General features: G+C 41.4%; 1 protein-coding gene across 10 annotated transcripts in view; it reads left to right on the forward strand.

Annotated features, from left to right (window-relative positions):
* Positions 1-4,011: 4,011 nt before the first annotated feature.
* The window catches only part of Btrc (beta-transducin repeat containing E3 ubiquitin protein ligase), a 175,440-nt gene continuing 152,237 nt past the window's right edge, over positions 4,012-27,214 (forward strand). For 4 of the 10 annotated variants that reach the window (XM_038347901.1, XM_038347910.1, XM_038347927.1 and 1 more), the window contains exon 1: positions 4,012-4,136. In XM_038347901.1, coding sequence (XP_038203829.1) covers positions 4,089-4,136 — 48 coding nt within the window. In that variant the 5' untranslated portion in view covers positions 4,012-4,088. Of the gene's footprint in view, positions 4,137-4,376; positions 4,396-4,470; positions 4,528-27,214 lie in introns of those variants that run through there. The other 6 variants (XM_038347919.1, XM_038347960.1, XM_038347942.1 and 3 more) reach the window with 6 other exon arrangements.

Here is a 27,214-nt window from a genome sequence, read left to right on the forward strand (position 1 = left end):
AGGTAGGGTTGCAAGATGGTCCTAACAACTTTTTGAAGTAAAGACAAGGTTGCTGTTTCCTGGAACAGACAGTACAGAACCATTTGTAGTTAAGGTTACAGGTGGCATATAGTCCAGTCCTTGAGAAACAGAGGTTTAATCATAAACAGGAATGAGCCAAGTTTATCTTTACTATAAAATAGCTTTTAAGTCTAAGACGGAGGCAGGATGGTTCATCAAAAGGTTTTTAATTTGGATTTCTCAATTCAACCATGAGAGGTGATTTTTGATTTTGTTAGTTTTTTAGACAATGCCATGTAGTTCAAGCTGCTCTCAAATGCCTCGTCTTCTTGCTTCTGCCTCCGGGGTGCTGGGATTAAAAGTGTGCACCTACAAACCTAGCTGTAAGTAGCCAATTTTAACAAAGATTAGCCTTTCTGTGGCCAGCCCCTGACAGTTTCCTTTGGATCCATATCCATATGAGTACTTTAGCAAGAGGAGCTCTAAATGCAAAAAAAAAAAAAAACTCTTTCTTTTACCAACCCTTCCCTCTGCCTGGACAGAGAGAGCTGTAGGCGTGTGTCACAATGTCTGGTTGATGAGAAATTGTCAATGTAAAATTTCTAGTGCCTGGCGTAATATCTCATAAAGTGATGGTGGCAGCAACTGCTGCTGATGTTACTACTTTTGTTTTTATTTTTCAAGACAGGGTTTCTCTGTTTAGTCCTGTGATGGAGGATTCTCATTGGCTAATAAACAAACTGCCTTGGCTTTTTGATAGGGCAAGATTTAGATAAGTGGAGTAGACAGAACAGGAAAAAGGAAGTGTGGTAGATGGCTCAGACAGATGCCACGCCTCTCCTAAGTTAGGCAGACTGCCGTGCCTCTCCTCAGGGAGAGAGATGCAACGAAGCTCCAGCCCAAGATGGACGTACACTAGAATCCTTCCCCGGTAAGACACCACTTTGTGGTGCTACACAGATTGTTAGATATGGGTTAGTCAAGATGTGAGTAAGAGGCTGAAAATAATGGGCCAGGCAGTGTTTAAAAGAATACAGTTTCCGTGTAATTATTTCGGGTGTAAAGCTAACCATGCGGGAGCCGGGCGGGACGAAAAGCAAGCCTGCCCGCAGGCCATCACTACAGTCCTGGCTATCCTGGAACTCACTCTGAGTTCGAACTCAGAGATTTGGCTGTCTCTGACTCCTCAGTGCTGTGATTAAAGGTGTGCTCCACCACCGCCCGGCAATGTTACTGATGTGGGATTCCCCTCTGTGTGCTATGAATATGTTTTATTAACATTGGTTATTAAAGAAGCTGTTTCAACCAATGGCTTAGTAGAGTAAAGCCAGGTGGGAAATCTGAACAGAGATAAAGAGAGAAAGTAGGTGGAATCAGGGAGAAGCCAGATGCCAGCCAGAACCTTACCTGTAGGCCACAGCCTCGTTGCAATACACAGAATAATAGGAATAGGTTAATTTAAGATATAAGAGTTAGCTAAAAATATGCTTAAGCTATTGGCCAAATAGTGTTGTATTTAATATAGTTTCTGTATTATTATTTGAGTCTGGGTGACTGGGAAATAAGTGAGCAGTCTCCACCTGCATGTTTACTACCTTTTAAAAGACAGATTCTCATTCAGTAGCCTTGGTGGGCCTGGAACTCAGCTCTTCAGATCAGGCTGATTGTGAACTCTGCATCACCACTGTGGGCTGAATGGTCTTAGTTAAACCTATAGAGTTATGTATTTTTGATGTCTGTCAAAACTAAGTTGGCCTAGAGAGATGACTCAGTGGGTAAAGGCATTTGCCACCAGGCCTGATTATCTAACTTTGGTCCCCAAACTCACACTGTGGAAGAAGAGAACTTGTTAGTTTTTTGAGACAAGGTCTCATTATATAGCTCTGGCTGTCCTGAAACTCCTTAGGTAGATCAGCTTGCCCTCGAACTCACAGAGATCTGGCTGCAACTTCTGCAAGCCATCTCCTGATCTCTGTAAGTATGGCCATGTGTACCCACATCTACACATACACAATAAATAAAAGGTAAGCAAAACAAAGCAAAAGAAAAAACAAAACAGTCAGCCAGCCAAACAATAACCCAGGTTGGTGGTTGTGTTGTTCCTACATGTTCTTCTCTCTTGACTTTCCTTTTCGGGCCTCTGCTCCCGCCTATGATGTTTATAGAAGGTGCTGGTAGCTGAAGGTCTGCTCCCGGTGGGGCACAGCGGGTACAAAACAAAGCAAGACCCCAGCCTCTCCACCCCTCACTCTAGTCCCTTTAAACCGTCATGGGTTCTTCACCTTGAAACCTTCCAGAAAAATTTTAATTTATTAAATTAAAAAAAATTATGCATCTGACTGTGGGCATATACACAAGAGTACTGCCTCCCACAGAGGGTGTCAGATCTCCTGGAGCTGGAGTTACAGGCAATTGTAAGCCCTTTGACTGGCGCTGAGAACTGAACTCATATCCTCTGGAAGAATAGTAAATGTTCTTAACCTCCAACCCATCTCTCCAACCCCTTTGGAAATTTTCCTAACAAACAAGTTCTAATTCTCCATTTTGCCACTCTTGTTTTTGTTTTTTGAGACAGGATTTTTTTCTGGGTAGTTCTGGCTGTCTTAGAACTCACTTTGTAGACCAGGTTGGCCTCAAACTCACAGAAATATACTCACCTTTGTCTCCTGAGTGCTGGAATTAAAGGCAAGAGCTTCCATGCCTGGCCTCATTTTGCACTTCTGTAATTATTAAAAATTTTTAGTGTTAATTTTTTAAAATCCAAGAGTAACTTTTTATTAGCAGCATGCCTCTTATTTGTTAGGTATTATGTCGAGTTCTGTAGGCACACAGACCATTAGGACATTCGTCCTTTTCTTTCTTAAAGGGTAGGGAGGGAACTCAAGTTTCCGGAGGTTCTGAGTCACGTGGGTGCTGAGACCTGAATCCACTTTCTCTGAAAGAGTAGCAAGTGCCGTCCGGGTCAGGCGGTGGCGGTCCACGCCTTTAATCCCTGCACTCTGTCTGGGAGCAGAGGCTGGCAGACCTTTGTGAGTTCAAGGCCAGCCTAGTCAACAGTGTGAGTTCCAGGAGAGGCTCCAAAGCTACCCAGAGAAAAAGAAAGAAAGAAAAAGGTAGCAAGTATGCTTAACCACTGAGCCCCCATGCCCAGCTTTTTATGTGGGTGCTGAGATTTGATCTTTGATCGGCAAACACTCTTACCCGTTGAGACGTCTCCCTAGCTCATTTTGTCATTTTCAAGGCCAAAGAAGCTATAGGTTGCATTTGCTTGATGGGGTCAGTGTATTTCATTGACTCAATACAGGATTTAGATTTCAGGGTTAGCAATGACAGCCCATATTTTCTGAGTGCTGAACTCAAGAATTTCCTGTACTGAGTTCTATCTGCCTCTGACTTGCTCTAGGGGAGAAAAGACTTCAGAAATGAGAGGCAATAGCTTAGGAAGACTTTGAAATCTTGCATTGGTGTCTAGGCTACTTCCACATGCACACTGGGCTCTGAGTCCCTAGGTTTCAGACTTTCTGTTGAAGCCCGATGTATATAAAATTTAGGAGGGTCCAGTTCTCCTAAATCAATTAGGGAGGCCCAAGGATCCCGAGTTCTCTCAGTTTTCCTCGTGTTTGGAATACAGATGAAGCACTAGTCGCCATCTTGCTATCAAATGCTAGGCAAGCAGCCACTGGCGTCGTTCGGTAACCACGGTGACACCCTGGCTTTCCCCCCCCTCTTAAGGCTGGAAACTACAAATCCCGTCAGCCGACTTCCCCTCCTGGCTCTCGAGGTCTCCAGATTTGGCTTGCACACAGTCGCGACTCTACGCAGGGACCCACGGGAGTTGCTGTTCGCCGCGTGTTCTCGCCTTGCAACGCACGAGCCTCCAGAACTACAAGTCCCGTGAGGAAGCGGAGCGCGCACGCTCTGTGCCACGCGTCCGCCTCAGCACCCCCTGCCCCCCCCCCCCGCCCGTGCCAGGAGGTGAGAGAGGGCGGGGGAAGGAAGAGGAGGCGGGATCCGGGTGCTGCGTTGGCTTTGGCCTGGCACGAAAGGGGCGGCCCCGGCGGAGAGCAGACCCAGTAGCCCGAGCGATTATGGACCCGGCAGAGGCGGTGCTGCAGGAGAAAGCGCTCAAGTTTATGGTGAGGAGATGGTGCGGGCTGGGGAATGGTGGAGGAGGCGGCGTTGGCGCATCTCCGAGCTCAGGCCTGGGTCGCCCGCTCACCGCGGGAGGGGGCAGTGGGACCTGGGGCCAAGGCCGGTGGTGGAGAGGCGGAGGGAGGGACCGGACTGGAGCTCGGGGGAGGGAGCAGGAGGGTGCAAGAAGGGACCCTGGGGTGGGGGCAGCAGCTCCGCCATCTTGTGGAAGAGAGGCCAAGTGACAGTGGGAGCGCATTCGAGGTGGGGGCTCCTGGCGGCGCGCGGGGCCCTGAAGGGAAAGGGGCGTGGGGACAGTTACTGAAGAGCGGAGGAACCAGGGTGGAGAGACGCCTGTGGACGCTGGCAGGGGCCTTCCCGGTGTCAGGGTTACGGGTAAGGCCTGGGAGAGGAGGTGCATTCAGGAGTGGGGAATAGTGGGGAGCTCAGGATAAAGGCAAGACAGACACTGGGGGCAGGGGAAAACTGGGCAGGGCTGGATACTGATGGGTTTAACGGTGAAGGTGGAAAAGCCCAGGCTGGGAGAGGCAAGTAGTTTTGTAGAATGAGCTGGGAGGATAGCTTTTTGGCTAAGGGCGGAATCCCAGTTGGCCAAACTAATGTTGCCAAACTCTGGAAGAGAAGAGGCCTTATGTAGAAGATAAGGACTCAGACCTAGAGCTATGGTGACAGTCCCTGGGAGAGAAAGGCACTGTTGACTTTGAGCCAGAGTTACAAATATCAAAAAGGAGATAGATACACACACGCTTTGCTTTGCAGAGGAGGCAAGATTATAAGAAATGCAGGTACAGGCAAATGGGAACAAATTTAATAACCAATAGGAGAGAAGGCAAAACAAAACTTAGGCTTTAAGTGGTAAGGCAGTAAAATGTGGAGGCCAGGTGCTGTTTCACATTCTGGGAGAAGAAAGGCCTTGGGGAAATGCTAAGAGCTGTTAGAAATTTAGAGAGGATGAGGAAAGAGGTAGAAAATATGCCAGGGTTAGTGGTTGCCCATGAGCTAGAGGTTTAAGCACAGTGTAGGCACTGCATTTCGAGGGTATGTTTAGACCTCTAGACCCTGTTTCTTTAACTTTGTATGGGGCTTTTCCTTTGCTGTGCTTGTGTTTAGCAACCTGGGTAGGTTGATATTTGAGGCTTTTAATCTGATGCTTCTTGGATATCCTAGGTGTAAACCAGTCTCTGGTTACATCTAAAGACGATGGGATGCATAGATTTTTTTTTTTTTTTAAAGCTTAACAGGTGGTCCTAGGGACTTTGGTATTATTTGCAATATGTCTTTGTTTTTCAGAAGTAATTGTAACTCATCATTCCAAATAGCATTCTTTTATTGAATAGTTGTTTTTCATCTTTGCCTAAAATGCCATAACAAATTAGATAAATATAGACACCGACTCAGTTTAAAATTAGGTTTTAAATTGCCCCATTCATATTTATAGAAGCTGGTCAAATTTAAGTTTTTATTTTGGGGGCTGGAGCAATGGCTCAGCATTGCTGCTCTCCTGGAGGATGAAGGCTGAGTCCCTACACCCACGTGGTGGCTCACAATGGTTTGTAACTCCAGTCCCAGGGGACCCGCCACCCTCCTGGCCTCCTTAAGCTAAAGGCTCACAAGTGGTGCACAGACATTCATGCAGACAAAACATCCACACACTTAAATGAATAAATACATTAAAAAGTTTTTGTGTTAATATTTTCAAAAACACCTAACTAAAGTTTGTCATTAACAAAATTCTATTGAGCCTAAAGGTATTTCTTGTAGTTCTGTCTTGTGTTGACATTCTAAAATATTAAGAGACCCCCCTTCAGCCTGGCATGGTGGCTTACACTTTATAATCCAGCATTAAGAAGCTGAGGCAAGTCGGTCAAGGTGGCCCATGTCTTTAATCCCATCATTTGGAAGGCAGAGGCAGGTGGATCTCAGTTTAAGGCCTACCTGATCTGCAGACTGAGTTCCAGGACAGCCAGAGTTACATAGTGAGTCCCTGTCTCAAAAATACAAATACAAAACAAAAAAAAAAACAGAAGAAGAAGAAGAAAAGAAGAAGAAGAAGAAGAAGAAGAAGAAGAAGAAGAAGAAGAAGAAGAAGAAGAAGAAACAACTGAGGCAGGAGTATTACCATGAGTTTAAGGCCAGTTTGGGCTATAGAATTAGACCCTGTTTCTAAAGACTATAAACAAACAAGCTGAGTGTGGTGGTGCATGTCTTTAATCCTAGCATTTGAGAGACTGAGGCAGAAGGATCTGGAATTTGAAACTAGCAAGTTAAGGCAGCCTGGGCTACTATCAGCAAAGAGACCTTGAAATTTGGGGACAGGGAATGGAAGTAAGTCAAAGTTGCTTTTATTTCTTCAGTCAGTTCAATATGGATTTATAAAGCGCTCAGTTTTGTTTTCCACTTCAGAGGGTTGGCTTTCAGTACAATCTTGATAGTCAGATTTATGGAACAATATATGGAATAATGAGACTTGGAGATCATAAAGGGACATTATGAGATCACCCCTTTTTACTCCTGTAAGTCTCAGCCTAGGAAGGTTCTGAACTCCTTCAGCTGTGCTTTGTGCCAGTGAGTTAGGTGTTGAGAATGGCCTCCTGATTGAGTTAAGAACACTTGGAGATGGCTAAGTAATAGCTTGTAGCTTCGAGGGTACCACACATTATTGAGTGTGGAGCCAGTCACCAGAGAAGCCAATTTTTCTTTAATTTTTAGTTACTTTTTGACCTTGATATTGTGGTTGCTTTTTGAAGCAACTTGAAGAGAGTTGCTAAGAGTGACATCCCTATAGAGCACAGAGATTTACTATCCTCGTTTGGCTCAGCCACAGCCCTATTATGAATCCAAGTAAGTCTCAACTTTCCCTTGGTGGCATTTACCCTACTATAACATGTCTGCCTGTTCAGACTCAATTTTAAGATAAAGAAGGCATTGTATTTGATTGTATCAAATAATTAATCCATAGTGCAAAGTGGAAGGGTTATTTGTTTAGTCAATTCTTTTAGTGAAATTTTTGGTGTTTTTCCTTAGTTGTTAATAACTTTGGTACAGAGTTTTTTTTTTTTGTTTTGTTTTGTTTTGTTTGTTTTTTTGACAAGGTCTCTCTGTAGCTTTGGCTGTCCTGGAACTCTCTGTGGAGACCAGGCTGGTCTTGAACTCACAGAGAACTGCCTGCTTCTGCCTCCTGAGTGCAGGAATTAAAGGCGTGCACCACCACATCCAATTCAGTTGAGAAAATTTAAGTTTAATTTGTTGAGAATGTCAATATGGAATCGTATGTTGTTATGAATTTACTCAATATCACATTAATGTAGCACTTTGCTTACAATAGTTATTAATGCTACTACTAATTTCAAATAGATTATTCACACATGTTTTAAACTTAAAGCTTGTCCTACAGTACTTATGAAAAGTGGTGTAAGCTAATTAACTTCTGAAAGCAGATAAGTAAGAAGAAAGCAGTAGTTTGCATAAAACAGTCTGTGTGCTGATGTCTCTCAGCTTTAGCAAGTCCTTAGGGCCTTTCTTCAGCCAATAAAAGTATAAAGCCCCAGAAGAGATAAGGACTGGAAGAGAGCCTGAGCTGCAAAATGAGAAGGATGGAGAGGAGCTAGAGCACATGGATATTTAGGATTGTATAGGGGAATAAAAAGATATACTAAGGGATAAATTGGTTTTGTTCCAAAAAGTAGGATAAATGTATTCTTTTCCAGCAGTCCCAAGATCAAGTGGGGAAAATAATTTTAAGACATTTTGTTTCAAATAATGATCCAATAAGCAAGATATCATAAAGAGGTGAACATTGCTGATATGACACAATCCTATATTCCTTACACGTAGGAGGCAGGGACAGGAAGATGATGAGGTTGAGGCCAGACTTTGAGTTCAGATAGGGTCCAAAGCCTGCTTTTCCCTGTGCAAACCTTTGAGTTTAGTGGCTTGTGCTCCAGGGAGGAGTAGTGCAGGAAATAGGAGGTCCTTTTGTGCTAGATTTGAAGTTCAAGATAGGAAAACGTAAAGAGAAAGCCTAATTGTGTAGTTATGGTTGAGTCCAGTCAAGACTAATCTAAAATCAGCTGGTGGGGATGGAGAGGAACTTCTACCTATTGTAGTGAAGACTAGCATTAGGGAACAGGAAGAAAAGAATTCCTGGGGGCTATCTTTTGCCATCTGCTGCCATAAATGCTACTCTAGTTGGGTGTTCAGGCCACATGTACAAACGGAGATCAGTTGAGTTTGTGAGTAATAATACAGAATGCTTGGGAGGTGTCTTTGTTTGAAATGAACTTCTCAAGAAATTAGGAGTCTCTCCTACATCAGTTGCTTCAAAGATAATGCAGTAGGAATGATACTAGGTATGTTTTAGTAGCCTCATTTTGTGTGTGTGCCCGAGGTCAGCCCCAGGTGTCATTCCTCAGGAGCCATCCATCTTGGTTTTTGAGTCAAGAGTCTCTCTCTGGAGTATGGGGTTCACCTAGCCTAATAGTGAGGATGAGTGGCTGTGGGGTGGTGGTACCATGGAATCTTTTGTTACCATCTCTCAGTGCTGGGATTCCAAGCTTGAATCACCATATCGTCTTTAGGCTTACAGCAACTACTGTCCCACTGAGCTGTCTTCTTAACCTTAGCCTTTCTTTACTTACTTGGGAAACTTAGGGTTGTCATTGCTGTGAAGAGACACCATGACCATGGCAACTCTCATAAAGGAAACATTTAATTGGGGTGGCTCGCTTACAGTTTCAGAGGTTCAGTCCATTATAATCATGGCAGGGAACATGATGGTGTGCAGGCAGACTCGGTGATAGAGCCAACAGTCCTGACATCTTGACTTGACTGAGGCAACAGGAAGTCCATGGACTGTCACATGGAGGGAAATCTTGAGCAAAAGAGACCTTCCCCCACAGTGACACACTTCCTCCAATAAGGCCATGCTTTCTCAATAGTTACTCTCTCTTGGGGGCCATTTTCTGTCAAATCACCACAGAAACATAGATTTTTAAAGTGTCTAAAGACAAATTGTATTTGTTTTTTTGTTTTGTTTGAGACAGGTGCTTTCTGTCTTTTTTAAAAAAATAATTTATTTTTATTTTATGTACATGGTGCACTGCCTGCATGTATGTCTGTGTGAGGGTGTTGAATCCCCTGGAACGGAGTTTATAGACAGCTGTGAGCTACTATGTGGGTGCTGGGAATTGAACCTCTGTCCTCTGGAAGAGCAACCAGTGTTCTAAAACACTGAGCCATCTCTTCAGCCCCAGATGCTTTCTGTCTTGCACAGGTGTTCTGGAACTCACAATATAGCTCAGGCTGGCCTTAAGCCCAAGTGATCTTCCTTGCCTCCGCTTTCTGAGTGTTGATATTACATTGTGTGCTACCATGCATGCTAAATAAATCTCCAGATTTTATTCACCTCCCTGGCTTGCTTTCTTTCTCTCTCTCTCTCTCTCTCTCTCTCTCTCTCTCCTCTCTCTCTCTCTCTCTCCTCCCTCCCTCCCTCCCTCCCTCTTTCCTTTCTTTCTTTTTTTTTTTTTTTTGAGATAGGGTTTCTCTTTGGAGCCTTGGCTGTCTTGGAACTCAGAGATTCACCTGCCTCTGCCTCCCAAATGCTGGGTTTAAAGGTGTGCGCCACCACCATCCATCAAATCTCCAGAATTTTACAATGGATTTCTTTAAATTAATGAGTTCCATTGCAAGTTGCATGGGCTACATTTGAAACCAACTCTATTTGTCAGTTTCTCTTTATCCCGTTTCCTGTTACTTGTTTGTTTACTAAGACAGGATCTCCATGTGTTGTTCAGAATGCTCTCAAGTTCTTGGTCTCAAGTGATCCTGCTTTAGTGTCTTGGAGCTCTCAACAGTGGGTACCACGCCTTTCCAATTTAAATTAGTGTTCAGAAAGTTTCTTTTCTGCATCCTTTTACATAAATATCAGGATACAAAATTATAACAATTTTTAAAATTTCTTTGATAGAATCTCTTATAATCTAGGTTTTGAGCTGTCTTTGTAGATCAGAATGACCTTGAATTGTCTTTTTGCCTGCCTACACTTTTCAAGTGCTGGATTACATGTGATCACATGTGGTGCTTAATGATAATTCTTTGTACCAATTTCCTAACTTTGTATTTGTAAAAGATGTTTATAATAAATTAGTGAAAGTGAACTATTAAGTCACACTTGGTGGTTCGGGCTGGAAAGCTGAGGCAGGAGAATCTTAGATTTGAGGACAGTTTGGGTTACAGAGTGAGTTCAAGGCCAGTTTGGGTGACTTAGAGAGATTTTGTCTCAAAAACTAAAAAGTGTTTCATGGAGCACTTGTCTAACATGTCAGGCCCTGAGTTTAATCCCTGGTGTCAGAAGACAGTGACTAGAAAGAAGTGAGTTATTAAATATAAAGGAAAGATGTTATTTTAAAAGATGCTATGTTATTTGTTGCTAGGAATTTTTTTTATTGCCTAATTATTGAACTTTCAGAAGAGACCACTTGTTAGTTCTGTGTTTAACTGAAGGAAAGGAAGCAGGTAAAGAGTCTTTCTCTGCTAAAGGATGTTGAAGGAGGCCGCTTTCATTCCTGGCTGCTCAGCCCCTAAATAATCACACAGAAACAAAATTAAATCACTGCTTGGTCTATTAGCTCTAGCTTCTTATTGGCTAGCTCTTACGTATTAATTTAACCCATATCCATTATCTGTGTATTGCCACATGGTAGTGGCTTACCTGCTAAAGTTCAGGTGTCTGTCTCCGGCGGTGCTATATGGCTTCTCTCTGACTCTGCCTTCTTCCTCCCAGCATTCAGTTTAGTTTTCCCTGCCTACCTCTATTCCCTGTGCAGGCCCAAGATAATTTCTTTATTAACCAATGGTATTCATAACATACAGTGGGGAATCCCATATCAAAAGGGAGACAGGACATTATGCAAAATCTTGATCATATATAGATAAAACCTTTTTTGTCTTTAGTATGTACTCCAATAAAAATAGGAGTATTAGGAAAGAAATATCTGTGGTTTGAGTTGTAGCTCCAGGCAGATAACTGCTTAGCATGTAGAGAGCTCTGGAGTGGATGCCCAGCTCTGTAAAAGCAACTACAACGATTCCCCCATAGTCTTAGTTATAGCCAGATACTTTCCAATCTTATTCTAGGGATACTGTATTTAGCACAGAAGTCCTTTTGACATATGAGAATCTGTTGAAGGTAAAATAGAAAATGTTTACCGAAGTTTAACAATTTAATAATAACTCAGTCAATGAAAAGAAGTGTAAAAACTAGAGTTTAGGCCCCAGCACCCAAACAACATTTTCCTCATCCTTAACAGGTCAGTTTTGGCATCCTAAAACAGGCAATGGAGGCTCCAAAGTCTATGAGAAAGGTATCAGCCGGTTTTTTCTACTGGCCACCTTGTACTTAGGGGGTCTCTGGATAGATCTCTGACTAGAGCCTGATGCATATTCCTTTTAATTTCACAAAACCCAAAAGAGAACATCTTTACACATGGCTCAGATAACAAAATAACCTGGGTAGATTGAATTAATGTTGAACTAAGAATATGTTGATCTCCAAGGCACTATCACCTTAGTGTATTATTTTACTTTATTCTCTCAATAACCCAGTGATGCAGATTCAATACTATTATTTCTGTCATTTTTCATCCAATAACTTGTTCAAAGTTACTCAGATAACAAAGAGTCTGAGATCAAACCCAGACAGCCTGATTCAGAGACTCCCATAGTGTACTTGTGTGTGTGTGTGTGTGTGTGTGTGTGTGTGTGTGTGCAGAAGCCAGATGGGGATTATTTACCTTCTCCCTGTTAAACAGGGTCTCTCAGAATTTAGAGCTTGCTATTTTTCATCTAGACTGTCATTCCAAGTCCGAACAGTTCTCTTACCTCTGTCCTACCCCAGAACTGAAATTCTGAGGTGATACAGGCATGCCTGACTTGAGTTACAGGCAATTGTGAGCTGTCCAGTGTCTGGGAACAAAACTCTTGTCCTCTACAAGAGCAGTACCCCCCCCCCCCATTGGTTGAACCTTGATGTATATTACTTTAAAAAGCTTCATATTTATTTCCCTTTCTGACTCTGCTTGTACCTTCAATGCTTTCACAGTAATTTTCTGCTCCTCAGTAAGGTAACCCTTGATCCTGTCATGGACATAGCACACATAGGTCCTGCTGATGTGCTTCTTTGTTTTAAACAATCTCATAAAAACTTTAGGTCTTATGTAAGAATTGTAGACAGAGACTGCTCGTTCCTTTCTCGGCTAGCCAGACGCAAATAATAATACAGAAACTATATTAATTACAACAGTGTTTAGCCAATAGTTTAGTCATATTTTTAGCTAACTCTTACATCTTAAATTAACTCATTTTTATTAATCGATGTATTGCCACGAAGCTGTGGCCTTTCAGTAAGATTCTGGCTGGTGGCTGGTGCCTTCCTCCTTTGGCAGCTATATGGCATCTCTCTGACTCCGCCTACTTTCTATATTTCTGTTCAGATTTCCTGCTTGTCTTTACTAAGCCATGGGCTGAAACAGCTTCTTTAATAACCAATGTTAGTAAAGCATATTCATAACATACAGAGGGGAATCCCACATTAAAGAACCCCCAGAAGTCTGCCTGGGCACAGACTGTATGCATATTTTGGTGCTTTCTCAACCTTCTTTGTATAAAGGTAAAAAATCCTATTGTCAAGGGTTCAAGACAGTCTAGTTTTGTTAGAGGCCTTATTATTATAGGAAAGCCTTCGACAGACCACTCTGAGTGCCTCTAAGAACCTTCCCCAGAAGAGCACAGTACATGCTCTTAACCACTGAGCCATCTTTCTAGCCCACATTGCATTATTTTCTTGTTAGTTAGCTGGTAACCTTAGTGGAATAGTTACTGTCTGAACTTACAGGTGTGCTTTCTGATCATTTGAATTATCCATGGGAATTTGAGATGTTGCAGTTGACATGTAATAGCACATGCTATGATATATTTTTCTTCGAAACAGTCTCATGTATCTCGGGATAGCTTTAGACTTGCTGCTGAGGATGCCCTTACAGTTCTGATTTCACTGTCTCCCTTCTGAGTGATGGAGTCATAGGCGTGTGCCACCATGCACCCTTTACAGAGTACTGAGATCAAACCCAGGGTTCTATTGCCCTAGGCAAACACTCTAATAACTGCTACAGCCTCAGCTCTAGTTATTTCTACTTAATAGAGAACTATAAAATATGTTTAGCATGCAATAGATGTTATCATAAACTTGTGAGCTTTGGGGGGGTTATTTAATCTAGATGGGCTTCATTGGGTAACTTTTTTAACATGCTTGGAATTCAGAAGGAAAAGTCAGTGACTTCCTAGAGAAAGCCCTTCTCAGTCATAAGAATGACAATGAACTTAGTTGATCAAGTGTCTTTCAATCATTGCTTGTGTATAATAACTGCTAAATATCATTGACCAAAGCCAGGCACATGATCAAGATGTAAATAAAGTGGAGGAAGGAATAATTTGCATGTAATCTAATACATTAATAATATATTTCTTCTCCCAGCACTTGGGAGGCAGAGGCAGGTGGGTCTTTGTGAGTTCGAGGCCAGCCTGGTGTACAAGAGCTAGTTCCAGGACAGGCTCCAAAGCTACAGTGAAACCCTGTCTCGTAAAACAAAACAGAACAAAAAAAATTAATTAGAATCCCAGCATTTTAAAAGAGGTATTCATTTTGTGTGTATGTGCACCACTTATTTGCAGTTCTTGTGGAGACCAGATTTTTGTACTACCTACAGAGTTCACAGGGTTAGCAGTTTTTTCTTTCCACACACTAATATGTAAAAAGAATGAATAATGGAGAATACAGCTTTGCAGTAGAATACTTGCCTTAAATGATACTGTAGGTTCTGTCCCTGCATAGCAAAATAAATAACCAAAAGTAAAAGAATGACCACCATTAGCTCTATTATTTTTAAAAATAAAATGCTTTAATGGCCATTTCCCCAAATATGAAGGATATAACCACAGAATAGAAAAAAGTGTAAACATTTTTAAATTAGGTAGCTTAATGTCCATCTTTGCACATTAAAGCAGGCAAGGATATCCAATTCTTTTCTTCCTGTTTAAAATTTTATTTAGGTTACTAATCATTTGACTTTTAGGTAGGAGATTTGTCCTAGACTCTCTTAGACTCTTTCATTCATTCACAAGGGTCCCCAGATAGATACAAGGGAGCCTCAGTGAGTAAAAAGCACTTTATATACAAGTAGGATGACCTGAGTTCAGTCTCCCATACCTGGAACCCATGTTAAAAACCTGGATGTGGTGGCCCCATTGTAATCCCAGCACTCATGGTGAAATGGGAGTACTGAGCTTGGCAAATATGAAAGACCCTGTCTTAGCAAGACGGAAGGAGAGAACGACTTCTGACCTCCACATGTGCACCAGGTCATGAATGTCTGTAGGCAGAGTCTGCTTGTTTATTCCTGGCCATCTAGACCCAAAATAATCACACAGAAACTATATTAATTTCAATACTATTTGGCCAATAGCTTAAGCGTATTTCTGTCTAGCCTTTACATCTTAAATTAGCCCATTTCTATTATATTTTACCACAAGGCTCGTGGTTTACTGGTACCAGCGTGGGCGTGTTTCTCCTCTGGAGGCTAGTGGCTTCTTGTTGACTCTGCCTACTTTCTCCTTTCTCTTTCTTCTTGGAATTTCTTACTTGCTTTATTTTGTTAAGCCATTGGCTGAAAACAGCTTCATTATTAACTAGTGGTAATAAAAAATATTCACAGCATACAGAGGGGAATCCTACATTACTTCCCCTTTTTTGTCTAAGTGAAAAGGAAGGTTTTAACTTTAACATAGCAATATTACATACAACAAAACAGTTATCTAGCAAGAATTATAGTTACAATATTTATATATATTTTATCTTTTATCATAACTAAGAAAAACTATAACTTTATTCTTCAACTCCATCAAAGACTCCAGAAGGATATAATATCTAAGAAAATAGGAAGTGCATTATAAGCAACTTCCAAAACTCTAGAATTAATAGAGACATATCGCTGCCTGGACCGTCACCCAAAATTCTTCTGTAATATTGGGGCACCCATCTTCAGCCTACAGACCCATAGTGTCTGGCAGACTTTTCCATGAAGCAGGAAATTTCAAAGACAGTTGCACCTATATTGGCTGTTTGTCAGTCACTTTCTTTTGTGTTCTGCAGAATGTCTGGCAGATTCTTTCATGAAGCAGGAACCCTGTAGGACTGTCTCGCCTTTAGGCAAGTTCAGCAGTCATTTTTCTGTGGGTCCTGCATGTTCAGTCATACAGTATAACATCAGGCTGTCCAGGAAAGACAAATGGCTAGCAAACTCCATAAGGAGCCTCTTCTATGCCCATCATCCTCTAATAATCCAAGTATATTGGTGCTTCCAGGAGCAGATATGCCTCCATGAAAATTCCTAAATTCTTAAAACATTTTAAATGCCATATTCTGTTAGTCTTTGAAAGGTTTGAAGAAAAACCATCCATCTGAAATATATCTCTGTACATCTAGAAAAGCTAGCTAACATGACTAAACCTTGAGTATTATAGATGACTATTAACCTGTATTTCTTAATTATGCATTACATTTTTAAATGAGCTGCACAAATACAATACCTTACTCAGGAGCAGAAATATACATATAACAAAATTGACCTTAAATTTGTATCAATAGACCAAGATCCATTCCAGTGCAAAGTGTTCATCTCTATACCATATCCCCTTTAAACGTAAACAAGCATTTATAAACAGTTTTTGGGAATTTTGACATAGTTCTACTTCCTGCTTTTTGTTGGATAAGTAGTTTTGGAGTTCACAAAGACTTTTTAGGGGATCTTGGCCCATCAAACCACATTAGTCTGGAAGGAATCCACAGTTTCTCATCTTCTGTGGAAACAAAAGCAGAACCTCTTTTCCAAAGCAACATATTCTTAGACCCAAATTTTGAAATCAAGATACCTTTAAAATATATATGTTGATTTAGCTTAGCAACCCGTACAAGAAATGTCTCTCTGTACTTACCTCCTTCACAGTCAAAAAATTCAAAGAAAACACAATAATACAGACTCTCTGTGTATATTGCATCTTTATATGGTTTTTTCTTTATTCCTTTAATCTATGACTGACTGTACTCTGTCTCTTTAAAGACTTTGTTTTTTTAAATTATTTATATCTTTTTATAACTGTCTACAATCTTTTCCTTCTCTCTCTCAGGCCCACGTACATTTATCCAACACTGTGACCTATTTAGAGGTCTTTTCCATCTGTATTTATCTTTATTGTGTATCTGTAATAATTTTTTGACCAGCTGGACGGTGGTGCGCACTCCTTTAATCCCAGCACTCGGGAGGCAGAGGCAGGCGGATCTCTGAGTTCGAGGCCAGCCTGGTCTACAAGAGCTAGTTCCAGGACAGGCTCTATAAACTACAGGGAAACCCTGTCTCGAAAAACCAAAAAAAACCCAATAATAATAATTTTTGACCAGGAGAGCTTTTTTTTTTAAATGCTAAGTGGCCATGGCTAGGACCAACTCCGTGGTCTTGCCTGTTGGCTCCTCTGCCTACAATTGCCCACACAAAAACATGCACAGACACAGACACTAATCTAAAAAAGAATTAGAAAATGTGTGTGTGGGGGGGGGCTGAGAGATGGTTCAGAGGTTAAGAGCATTGACTGTTCTTCCAAAGGTCCTGAGTTCAATCCCCAGCAACCACATGGTGGCTCACAACCATCTATAATGAGATCTGGTGCCCTCTTCTGGCCTGCAGGGATACTTGCAGACAGATGCTATATATATAATTAATAAATAAATCTTTTTAAAAAAAGAAAATGTGTGAGGGAGGCAGACGAGGTTAAGATGGTGCTTTGTGAACATTCCACCAGCTCTTGTTGACTTATAAGATGATAATATGAGATTTAGAAGCTGGAATCCTGGCAAGAGAAGGCTTCTGGGATGGAATTGGATATGGCTCCAGGAATGCCTTTCAGGCTGGTCAAACCCATTTCAGATGTCTACCTACAGATGTAAACTACTAAACTGTGTTATTTGTAAGTATGTGCCATAGAAAGCTAATGCAGTCTTCCAACGGAAGATACTTTAATTGGTATGCATGTGTGTGCATGTGTGATTGTGTGCACATGTGCATGTGTGTGCTTTGTTGCCCAGGGTGGCCTGGAACTCACTTCCTACCTTAGCCTTTTAAGTAGTTGGAATTACAGGTGTACAGCACTGCACCTACCTTCCATTAACATTTTTTTTTTAAAGACAGGGTTTCTCTGTAGCTTTGGTGCCCATCCTGGAACTAGCTTTTGTAGACCAGGCTGGCCTCAAACTCACGGAGCTCTGCCTGTCTCTGCCTCCTGAGTGCTGGGATTAAAGGTGTGCATCACCACTGCCCAGCTCCATTAACACTTTGAGTCCGTCTCAGATACATGTCATTTCTTCCTGAAACATGAAGACTAAATTGTTTCCTTATGATCACTACATACTGTAATATGCATTTTATACAAGCAAAAACACTGTATAACTCTAAACATCAAAATTTGGAAATCAGGCTGGGGAGATAGTTCAGTGGATAAAATGTTAGCCAGACAAGCCTGACTATTTGACTTTGGGTCTCCAGAACACACATAAAAGCCAGATTCAATAGCATGAATGTGTGTAATCCCAAGATGCCTGTTTAGGGAGATGGTAGGTAGAGATGGAATTGCCAGCCTGGTTATGGTGCTTTGAAAGAAAATGACTCCCAAAGGTAGTGGTAACTGTTAGGTATGGCTTTGTTGGAGTAGGTATGGCCTTGTTGGCAGAAGTGTGTCTTTGTGGAGGAGGGCTTTCAGGATTCATAATATGCTCAAGCTATGCCCAGTGTCTCAGACCACTTCCTGTTGCCTGAATGTCAAGATGTAGGCTTCTCAGTCCTGTTCCAACATGGTGATAATGGACTAAACCTTTGAAACTGTAAGACACCCAGTTAAATGTTCTCCTTTATAAGAGCTGCCATGATCATTGTGTCTTTTCACAGCAGTAGAAACCCTGACTAAGACACTGGTGTTCCCAACAAAAGAGACCCTGTTTTGAGCAAGATGGAGGGTGAGGACTAGCATCCAGAATTGTGCTCTGAACCCCACAGAAGCCATGACACACATATACTTACATTCATACATACTCACACATATGGAAACACATGCACAGATATATATCATACACATTTAAGAAGTTGAAAATGAACATGTTGCCGTACAGATACAGATTTGGTCTTCAGATCTTATTCAGAGTCTGCTCATTCCAGTAATGGGCTTTGTAACAAAAAATTCCAGTTCAACCAGGTATGATAGTACACAACTTTTGTTTCTTAAGCCAGAGTTTCTCTGTGTAGCCCTGGCTACTCACCCTGTAGACCAAGACTGACATCAAACTCAGAATCCTCCTGCCTCTGCCACTTTAATCATGAGTGCTGGCTACTTTAATCATGAGTGCTGGGACATTTGACTTAATGGGAAACACCTTTTAATCTAGCCCTCAGGAGACTAAAGCAGAAGGACTGCAAGTTTGAGGTCCGAGATCATCATGGGCTATATTTGTGGGGTTGAGACCATTCTGAGCTACAAAGTGGGATCCATTCTCCCCCCTCTAAACAAAGAAAGATCGACTCTACACATTGAATAAAATCGTTCTGATTTTATTCTTTAGTCTCTTTCAGTCTGGAAATGTTCTTATCTGTTCTCTGACATGGCTATGGTACTCTTGAGAGTGATGGGCTAAGCTGGCTCTGATGGTTTATACCTATCATCCTAGCATTCAAGATTCTCAGACAGGTGAATTGTTGCAAATTTAAGACCAGTGTGTGTGATACATGATTAAATCTAGCCTAGCCTAGGCTAACACACACATGCCCCATTGTATAGAAATGTGGATGGGTGGGCATACACATAACGGTTTGAGGAGGGTGTTAGTTATTCTCTATCTCTGTTATTCTTTTGAGGTAGAATCTCTTTGAATTTGAACCTCACTTTTTTTTTTTTTTACCTATGCTTCAGCTCTAGCAATCCTGTATGCACACCCTACATAGCACTAGGGCTATAGACTCTTGAGACCACTTCCAGCTTGTTACATGGTTGTAGTGCTCACAACCCAGTTTTTTTTAGGTTGTTCAGCAAGTGCTCATAAATACTGAGCCATCTCTTCTGAAAACTTTTATCTTTAAAAACAAAGAGCCAGGTGTAGTGGTATATGCCTGTAGTCCCAGCACTTGACTATCTGCATTTGTCAGGAGGACCAAGAGTTCAAGGCTAACCTTGGCTACATAGTGATTTCACTATGCCGGCCTATGCTATACAAGACAGATTTCAAAGTACAACCCTAACCAAAACTAACAAACACCTTCCAAAGACAACAAGGAAACTGAACAAGGAAAAACTTGGTTTCAGTTACATGATCAGTGTGCTGATGTTTCAAACATCCTGGTGTTGTTACAGAAGAACATTAGCTTACTGTTCCAGCCCATTGGTGTATTTTTCACTAGACAATACAAAGCCTAGAAGTTAGGCTGGCAGAGTAACACACTCCTAATCTCATGCTAATGTCTACATTTGTCTTTTTGAGAAGATGAGAAAACAGTTCTTAGTCCCCAAGATTACTTATTGTCAGACCACAACTGCCATAACCCAGTCTCCTGAGATCTCTTATTCCCCATCAGCAGCTCTAGCTTCCTTAGGCCCCAACCCTTACATGCTTCATCTCTTGCCTAGAACTGAGATTTGTTTTTCTATTTATTTGTTTCTTTTGTTTTTGAGATAGCATCTCCTGTAGCTCAAAGTGGCTTTAAACTTGCAGTGTAGCCAAACTTGATAAGTAGCTGAGGATGACATTGAACCCCTGGTCTGTCCTGCCTCTCCCTTCCAAATATTGAGGTTATACGTATGTACAACCACACTGGGTTTAGAACAGAGATCTTAACACTGTTGAGTTTTATAATCCATGAATAGTAATTTTATTTATTTATATATTTATTTTTTGAGACAAGGTCTCTGTAGCCTTGGCTGGCCTGGCACTCCCTATGTAGACTAGGGTGACTTAAAATTCACAGAGACTTCCCTGCTCTTGCTTGGAGTGCTAGGTTCAAAGTAGGAAGGTGTGCACCACTGTACCTATAGACTTTATGCAATTTTCTTATTGTAATTTGAGACATGGTAGTAGCTCAGGTTGGCCTCGCTCACTGTCCTCCACTTTAGCCTCCCAGATGTTGGGATTACAGGTGTGTGTCACCACATCTGGCATGCAAATATTTTTAAAGAGTTTGTTATTGAATGTCCATGATCTTTCAAGGTTGTGTAAGGTAAACTTGAGACTTGTATATGAAGTTTCAGTACAGAAAGCCATATCGAGGTACATATCGAGGATGAGAAAGAGCCATTTAAAAATTTCCACCTCCTCCCATCCTCCCATCCTCCCATTTCTCTTCCCTTCTCCCCACTCCCCCTCCCCCTCCCTCTCCAGTCCTAAGAGAAGTCAGGGTGCCCTGCCCTGTGGGAAGTCCAAGGCCCTCCCCCCCTCCATCCAGGTCTAGGAAGGTGTGCATCCAAACAGACTAGGTTCCCAAAAAGCCAGTACATGCAGTAGAATCAAAATCCAGTGTCATTATCATTGGCTTCTCAGTCCACCCTCATTGTCAGCCACATTCAGAGAGTCCGGTTTGATCACATGCTTGTTCAGTCCCAGTCCAGCTGGCCTTGGTGAGCTTTCATTAGATCAGTCCCACCGTCTCCGTGGGTGGACGCACCCCTCGCGGACCTGACTTTCTTAGTCATGTTCTCCCTCCTCCTGCTCTTTATCTGGGCCTTGGGAGCTCAGTCCAGTGCTCCAATGTGGCTCTCTGTCTCTATCTCCATCCATCGCCCTATGAACGTTCTATGGTGATATGCAAGATATTTATCAGTGTGGCTATGGGAGAAGGCCAGTTCAGGCACCCTCTCCTCTGCTGCCCAAGGACCTAGCTGGGGAAATCCCCTTGGACACCTGGGAACCCCTCTAGAGCCAAGACTCTTGCCAACCCTAAAATGGCTCCCTTAGTTAAGATATCTTCTTCCCTGCTCCCATATCCACCCTTCCTCTATCTCAACCATCCCATTTCCCCAAGCTATCCCCAATCCTCCCCTTCTCCCTTCTCTCTCCCCTTCTCTCCTTCCCCCACCCCACCCCACCCCCATGCTTCCAACTTTTGCCCAGTGATCTTGTCTACTTCCAATATCCAGGAGGACAAATATATGTTTTTCTTTGGGTTCACCTTCTTATTTAGCTTCTCTAGGATCACGAATTATAGGCTCAATGTCCTTTGTTTATGGCTAGAATCCACTTATGAGTGTGTACATACCATATTCCTCTTTTTGGGTCTGGGTTATCTCACTCAGTAAAGTGTTTTCTATTTCCATCCATTTGCATGCAAAATTCAGGATGTCATTTTTTTTTTACCACTGAGTAGAACTCTAAAGTGTATATGTGCCATACCTTCTTTATCCATTCTTCTATTGAGGGGCACCTAGGTTGTTTCCAGGTTCTGGCTATTAAAAATAGTGCTGCTATGAACATAGTTGAACAAATGCTTTTGTAGTATGATTGGGCATCTCTTGGGTATATTCCCAAAAGTGGAATTGTGGGATCCTGAGGTTAGTTGACTCCCAGTTTCCTGAGAAACCGCCAAACTGATCCACTTAAGTTTGTTGGTTTTTTTTTTCCTGGCTCTATAAGTATTTATTTTAAGAGTTTCCATAGATGGTCAGGATGACTTTGAGCTCATAGCAGTCCTCCTGCCTCATTGTTGAGTGTTGAGATCAGGTATATATTCCCATTCCCATTTTACAATGATCTTGAACAAGATGGCCAATATCTCCTTATCTCCTGTTTCTGGTCGTGCAGGGCAGTGCACGACCTTGAAAAACTTGCTTATTTTTGGGAACTAATTCAGAACGTCAAGGTAACCTTTCTCTTGAGTTATATACTTGCTTGGCATCTACTGCATCTCCCATGATAGCAAAAGTAAGTGATTGGTAATTAAATGTTTAGTGTTTATTTAGTTGGTATTAGCTTAAGGTTAAGCTTGCTTGATTAGTGAATATGGAAGAATTATGCTTTGTACAGTCTGAGTGCATGCTTGTTGATGGTTGGTATGTTACTCCCATTTTATGAGACTGGAGCATAATTTCCTTTTTTAATGATTGCAGAGTTTTACAGTTACTGAATCTGTTTTGATGGTGTTCCTTATGCCAGTCCTTTCTTTGCTACCAAGTCTCAGTTAGGAAATAGCCTCCTCATTATAACTTGTTTGCATGGGAGAATATAAACCACTTGGAAGCAGTTTTCGGTAATTTATTGCTGTAGAAATAGATTGTCAGGTGGTGGTATTCTGGCTTAGTTTTTGTGTAATTTAGAAAAGGTGACTTAAGTAGAACATTTGGTGTATCTTTTTCAAATTGGAGTTAATTATAATGACAGTTAATTATGAGCTCCTTTTTATTCTCAGAATGTTGCCCAACTGTAACAAATTTGGCACGATTTGAGTTAAAAACAGACAATTTAAAAGTCAAATGAATCAGTTGAAAAGAATCCTGCCTCTTCAAATTCAGTCTCTAAGAGCTTTTTTCTTTTTCTTTTCATTTCTCTCTCTCTTTCTCTTTCTGTCTCTTTAACCTGCAGTCATTTCCAGGCATGGGATTTAGAAAACCACAATGCACAGGGTGTGATGATGCATACTTAATCCCAGTGCCCAGGAGACAGAAGCCTCTATGTAGCAAATTCTAGGCCATCCAGAGCTACAAAGTTAGATTGTGTCTCAACAATATGAACAATGGGCGTGGAGGTGGAGCAAGGAGGGGGAGAAAGGAACTGCAATGGATGATTTCTTTTTTTTTTTTTCTTTTTTTTTTTTTTTTTTTTTTTTTTTTGGTTTTTCGAGACAGGGTTTCTCTGTGGCTTTGGAGCCTGTCCTGGAACTAGCTCTTGTAGACCAGGCTGGTCTTGATCTCACAGAGAGCCGCCTGCCTCTGCCTCCCGAGTGCTGGGATTAAAGGCGTGCGCCACCACCACCCGGCTGGATGATTTCTTTTATTGGAGTTCAGAGTACAAACTTTTTTTATTGATATTTATTGAGCTCTACATTTTTCTCTGCTCCCCTCCCTGCCTCTCCCTTCCCCCTTCAGCTCTCCCTCAAGGTCCCCATGCTCCCAATTTACTCAGGAGATCTTTTCTACTTTCTACTTCCCATGTATATTAGATCTATGTAAGTCTCTCTTAGTGTCCGTAGTGGTCTAAGTTCTCTGGGATTGTGGTTTGTAGGCTGGCTTTCTTTGCTTTATGTTTAAAAACCACCTATGAGTGAGTACATGTGATAATTGTCTTTCTGTGTCTGGGTTACCTCACTCAATAATATTTTCTAGCTCCATCCATTTTCCTGCAAACTTTAAGCTGTTGTTATTTTTTTCTGCTGTGTAGTACTCCATTGTGTAAATGTACCACACTTTCCTTATCCATTCTTCGATCGAGGGGCATTTAGGTTGTTTCCAGGTTCTGGCTATGACAAACAAAGCTGCTGTGAACATAGTTGAGCACATGTCCTTGTGGCACGGTTGAGCATCCTTTGTATATATACAAGTTGAGGTTTACCTCACTTGGACACCCTTTCTTCTTTGGTATTGGGCTGAGAACCCAGAGCTGTGCTCATTAGGCATGTGCTCTAGTACTGAGCTAAATCTCTAGCCTTTAGCCCTGTTCTCCTTCAGTGTGTCTTAAACTGTAGTTCAGAGCACAAGGATTCTGTCACGTCAGCTGAAACATGGATCCAGATATCTTAGAGATTATACGACGGAAGCCTGAAGAAGACACGTATTTTTTTCCTCGAAGAAGCTTCTTTAAATGGTTTTGTTAAGTGTAGGAATGTTCTGATGATTATCTTTTTAATTAAAATGAGAAATCTTTGTTTAAAGTGGCATTCTTTTTTTTTTTTTTTACGGCCTGTTACAGTCTCTGTAACAATCATTTCTTAAGTCTGAACGTTTTATTTCCAGGAATCCATTTATATAAAACTATGTTTAGACTTAATTAAGGAATGATTCTTTCAAAGCTTGTAAATAGCCAGGAAAAAAGGGACCGGAAATCAAACTGACATTCACATTTAACAAAATGACTGTTACAAGGTATGTAATAAGCCATAAAAATACAATAAAGCCCTTTTTATAAGAGTTCATATTTTTTGATCCTTGTTTTCAAAGGTATTTAAGAAAAATATCAAGGCTTCACACAGTGACATCCATGTTGAGTGGACCAGTCAGTGGTAACTTCTTTGGCTGAATGATGCAACTAACTGATGATGCAAAAGTCCTACCTGTCTTGTTCATGCTTTCTTTGAAATACCTGTGACTGGGCTAGAATTATAAAGCAAGACCTGGTTCCCAGGTTTTACTTTCTAGACTTCAACAGACATTGAATAACTTGCTTAACTGCTTTGAGTTTCATTCCCTTGTCTGGAAAGCACTGATACCATCACCTACTTTTTGTTTCAAAGAGCTGTTATGAGGATAAAGGGAAATTTTAAGTATGAAGGTATTTTGTAAATTATAAAGGGCTATCAGTATCTAAAATAATGTTTCCCATAAAGAAGGACTCTATATAATACTCCTCACTCTCACCGCCCCAGCGTTCATGTAGGCTGGTTGTAGACTCGTGTGGTGAAGCTGGTCTTGAACTTCTGCTCTTCCTGTCTCTGCCTCCCAAGTACTGAAGCTATAAGTATGTGTTTCCGTGCCTGCCTTTTACATTCACTTTCGACTTAGCAGCATTTACAGTTTATATTCGAATTAGCTCCACTGAAGCTTCCGAGAGAATCTGTACTGCTGTTTCTTTTTCATCCTTTTGTTTTTAGAAACAGCTTGGACTGGCTTAGAACTCAGATGTGTGTGTGTAGTAAGTTGCGTTTCCTGGGATAGACGATCATATGCTTGAAAACAATGAACACACAAAAAACAAACACAGGAGTAAATCACATCGTGTGTCATGTCTCTTTAGTTTCTGTCCGTTTACAGTAGCCCCTCAGCATGGTTTACTTACAAAATTAACATTTTTTCTTTACTTTTTTTTGGAGCTAGTCTCTGTAACATATTCTGGCTGATCCTGGCCTTGGCCTTGGTCTTTCTGAGTGAGTGCCAGGATTACAGGTGTTGACCATCACCCTTTGCGTCTGAAATTCCAACTTTTCTTGTGAGTCAGGAGTAGTTTTACAGAATGATCCATAATCTGGATTGTCTGGTTCTTCATGATAGATTTTGTTTAAGAATTTTTAGCAGAAATGTTTATTGTAGTTTCTTAGTGTACTGTATATGAAGTTGGGATGGTGTCACCTGTATCTGGTGACTCACAAATGCGTGTAACTACAGCTCCATGGGGAATCCAAGACCTTTGACAGCGGCTATTGGCTGTAGGAGCGGAAGGAGCTCCCGCAACAGACTTCAGGTGTCTTTGCTCATATTTACCCCCAGATAGACATGTAAACATAACAAAAAATAAATCTTACTTACATTTATGTGTGTGTTATTATGAGAGTGTGTGCCATGTGTGTGAAGTGGTTGTGGAGGCTAAAGATGGTGTTGGAATTAGAGCTGGTTGTGAGTTGCTGCACATGGGTGCTGGGGACCAAACTCAGGTCCTCTGGAAGAACAAAAGTATTTTGAATAATTGAGCCATCTCTCTGGCTCTAACTTAAAAACCTTAATTGACTTTCGTTTGTGATTCTGGAATTGGGCACCAGTATTCTATAAAAAGAGACTGAGTGTTCTGATGAGCTGAGTAAGGAAGCCTGATTTTTATAGGGGAAAAAAAGGCTGAAGGGAGCAGAAACATAGTAGAGAAATGATTTTTTGTTTCAAAGTTACTTTCCTTATAGGGTTAAAATGGACTTTCTTATCTTGTTGGCCCTGTGAGCTGAATCTCTTGGTCTTTTGTTGTTGTCAGTCTGTCTCTGTCTCTCAGCTAAAAGGCCTGAGTTTTCCTGTGAATAGAACTCCTGTTCCTCCTACCTCTACCTTCTCAGTCCTGGGATTACAAGTAGGTGCTGCTGACCTTTCTTAATTAAAAAAACGTGTATATGTACATATGCACGTATATGTGTGTGTGATGTATGTCTTCGAGTCGTGTTTCATGTGACTACTTGTGGGAGTCCCTTCATTGTCTCCTGCCACGTTAGGGCAGTCTCTTTTGTTCCTCTGCTGTGCTTCCCTGCTCCAGGCTGGCTGTTATATCACGTTTTTTATGTGGGTGAATTCAGGTTGGTTTATCAAGTGCTTTTACCCACGGATCCACCTCACAGGCTACCCTTTGCTTAGCTGGTACCTAACGTGAATGATACAGTCTAGTGTCTAGTGCACTGGTCTCAATAAATAAATGAATAAATGATGTGCTGGTCTCATCTACTTGACAGTATAACTAGTAAGTGTTCAACACATTGAACTTGGAGACAGTGTAAATATCTTGTTTTCCAAATTTCTATCACTCAGTAGTCTTAGCTTCCATTAATGAGTCTTCTGTTATTAACCAGTTCATTTTTAAGTAGCTCTAAATCTTTTGTTTTTTAATCCTTGACTTTGAAGTAGTGGCTTCCTTTTTTTGGGAAGACATTGTGTAGACTTTATAATCTTCATATTTTTGTTTGTTTTTGGGACTCAGACCAATTAAGATTTAATTTAAATGTTTTCTGTTATTATTTTCCTAACTTAAAAATATGTATGACCGTTTTGCTTGCGTGTGTGTACATGTTGTACAGTGCCTTCAGAGACTAAAAGAGGGAGGGCAACTGGACTTAAAGTTGTGAGCTGCCACATGGTGATGGGATGAAACCTGCGTCCTTTGGAAGAGCAATTGGTGTTTTTAACCACTGAGTCTTCTCTCCAGCCCACATTTATTAGGGGCTGGTGTATGGGTGCCACGGTGTATGTATGACTGTCAGGGGATTATCTTGTATAGTTTGTTCTCTTTCCATCTTAATGTGGGTTCCAGGGA

The sequence above is a fragment of the Arvicola amphibius genome, chromosome 1 (assembly GCF_903992535.2).
Source record: "Arvicola amphibius chromosome 1, mArvAmp1.2, whole genome shotgun sequence".
NCBI classification, from domain to species: Eukaryota; Metazoa; Chordata; class Mammalia; order Rodentia; family Cricetidae; genus Arvicola; species Arvicola amphibius.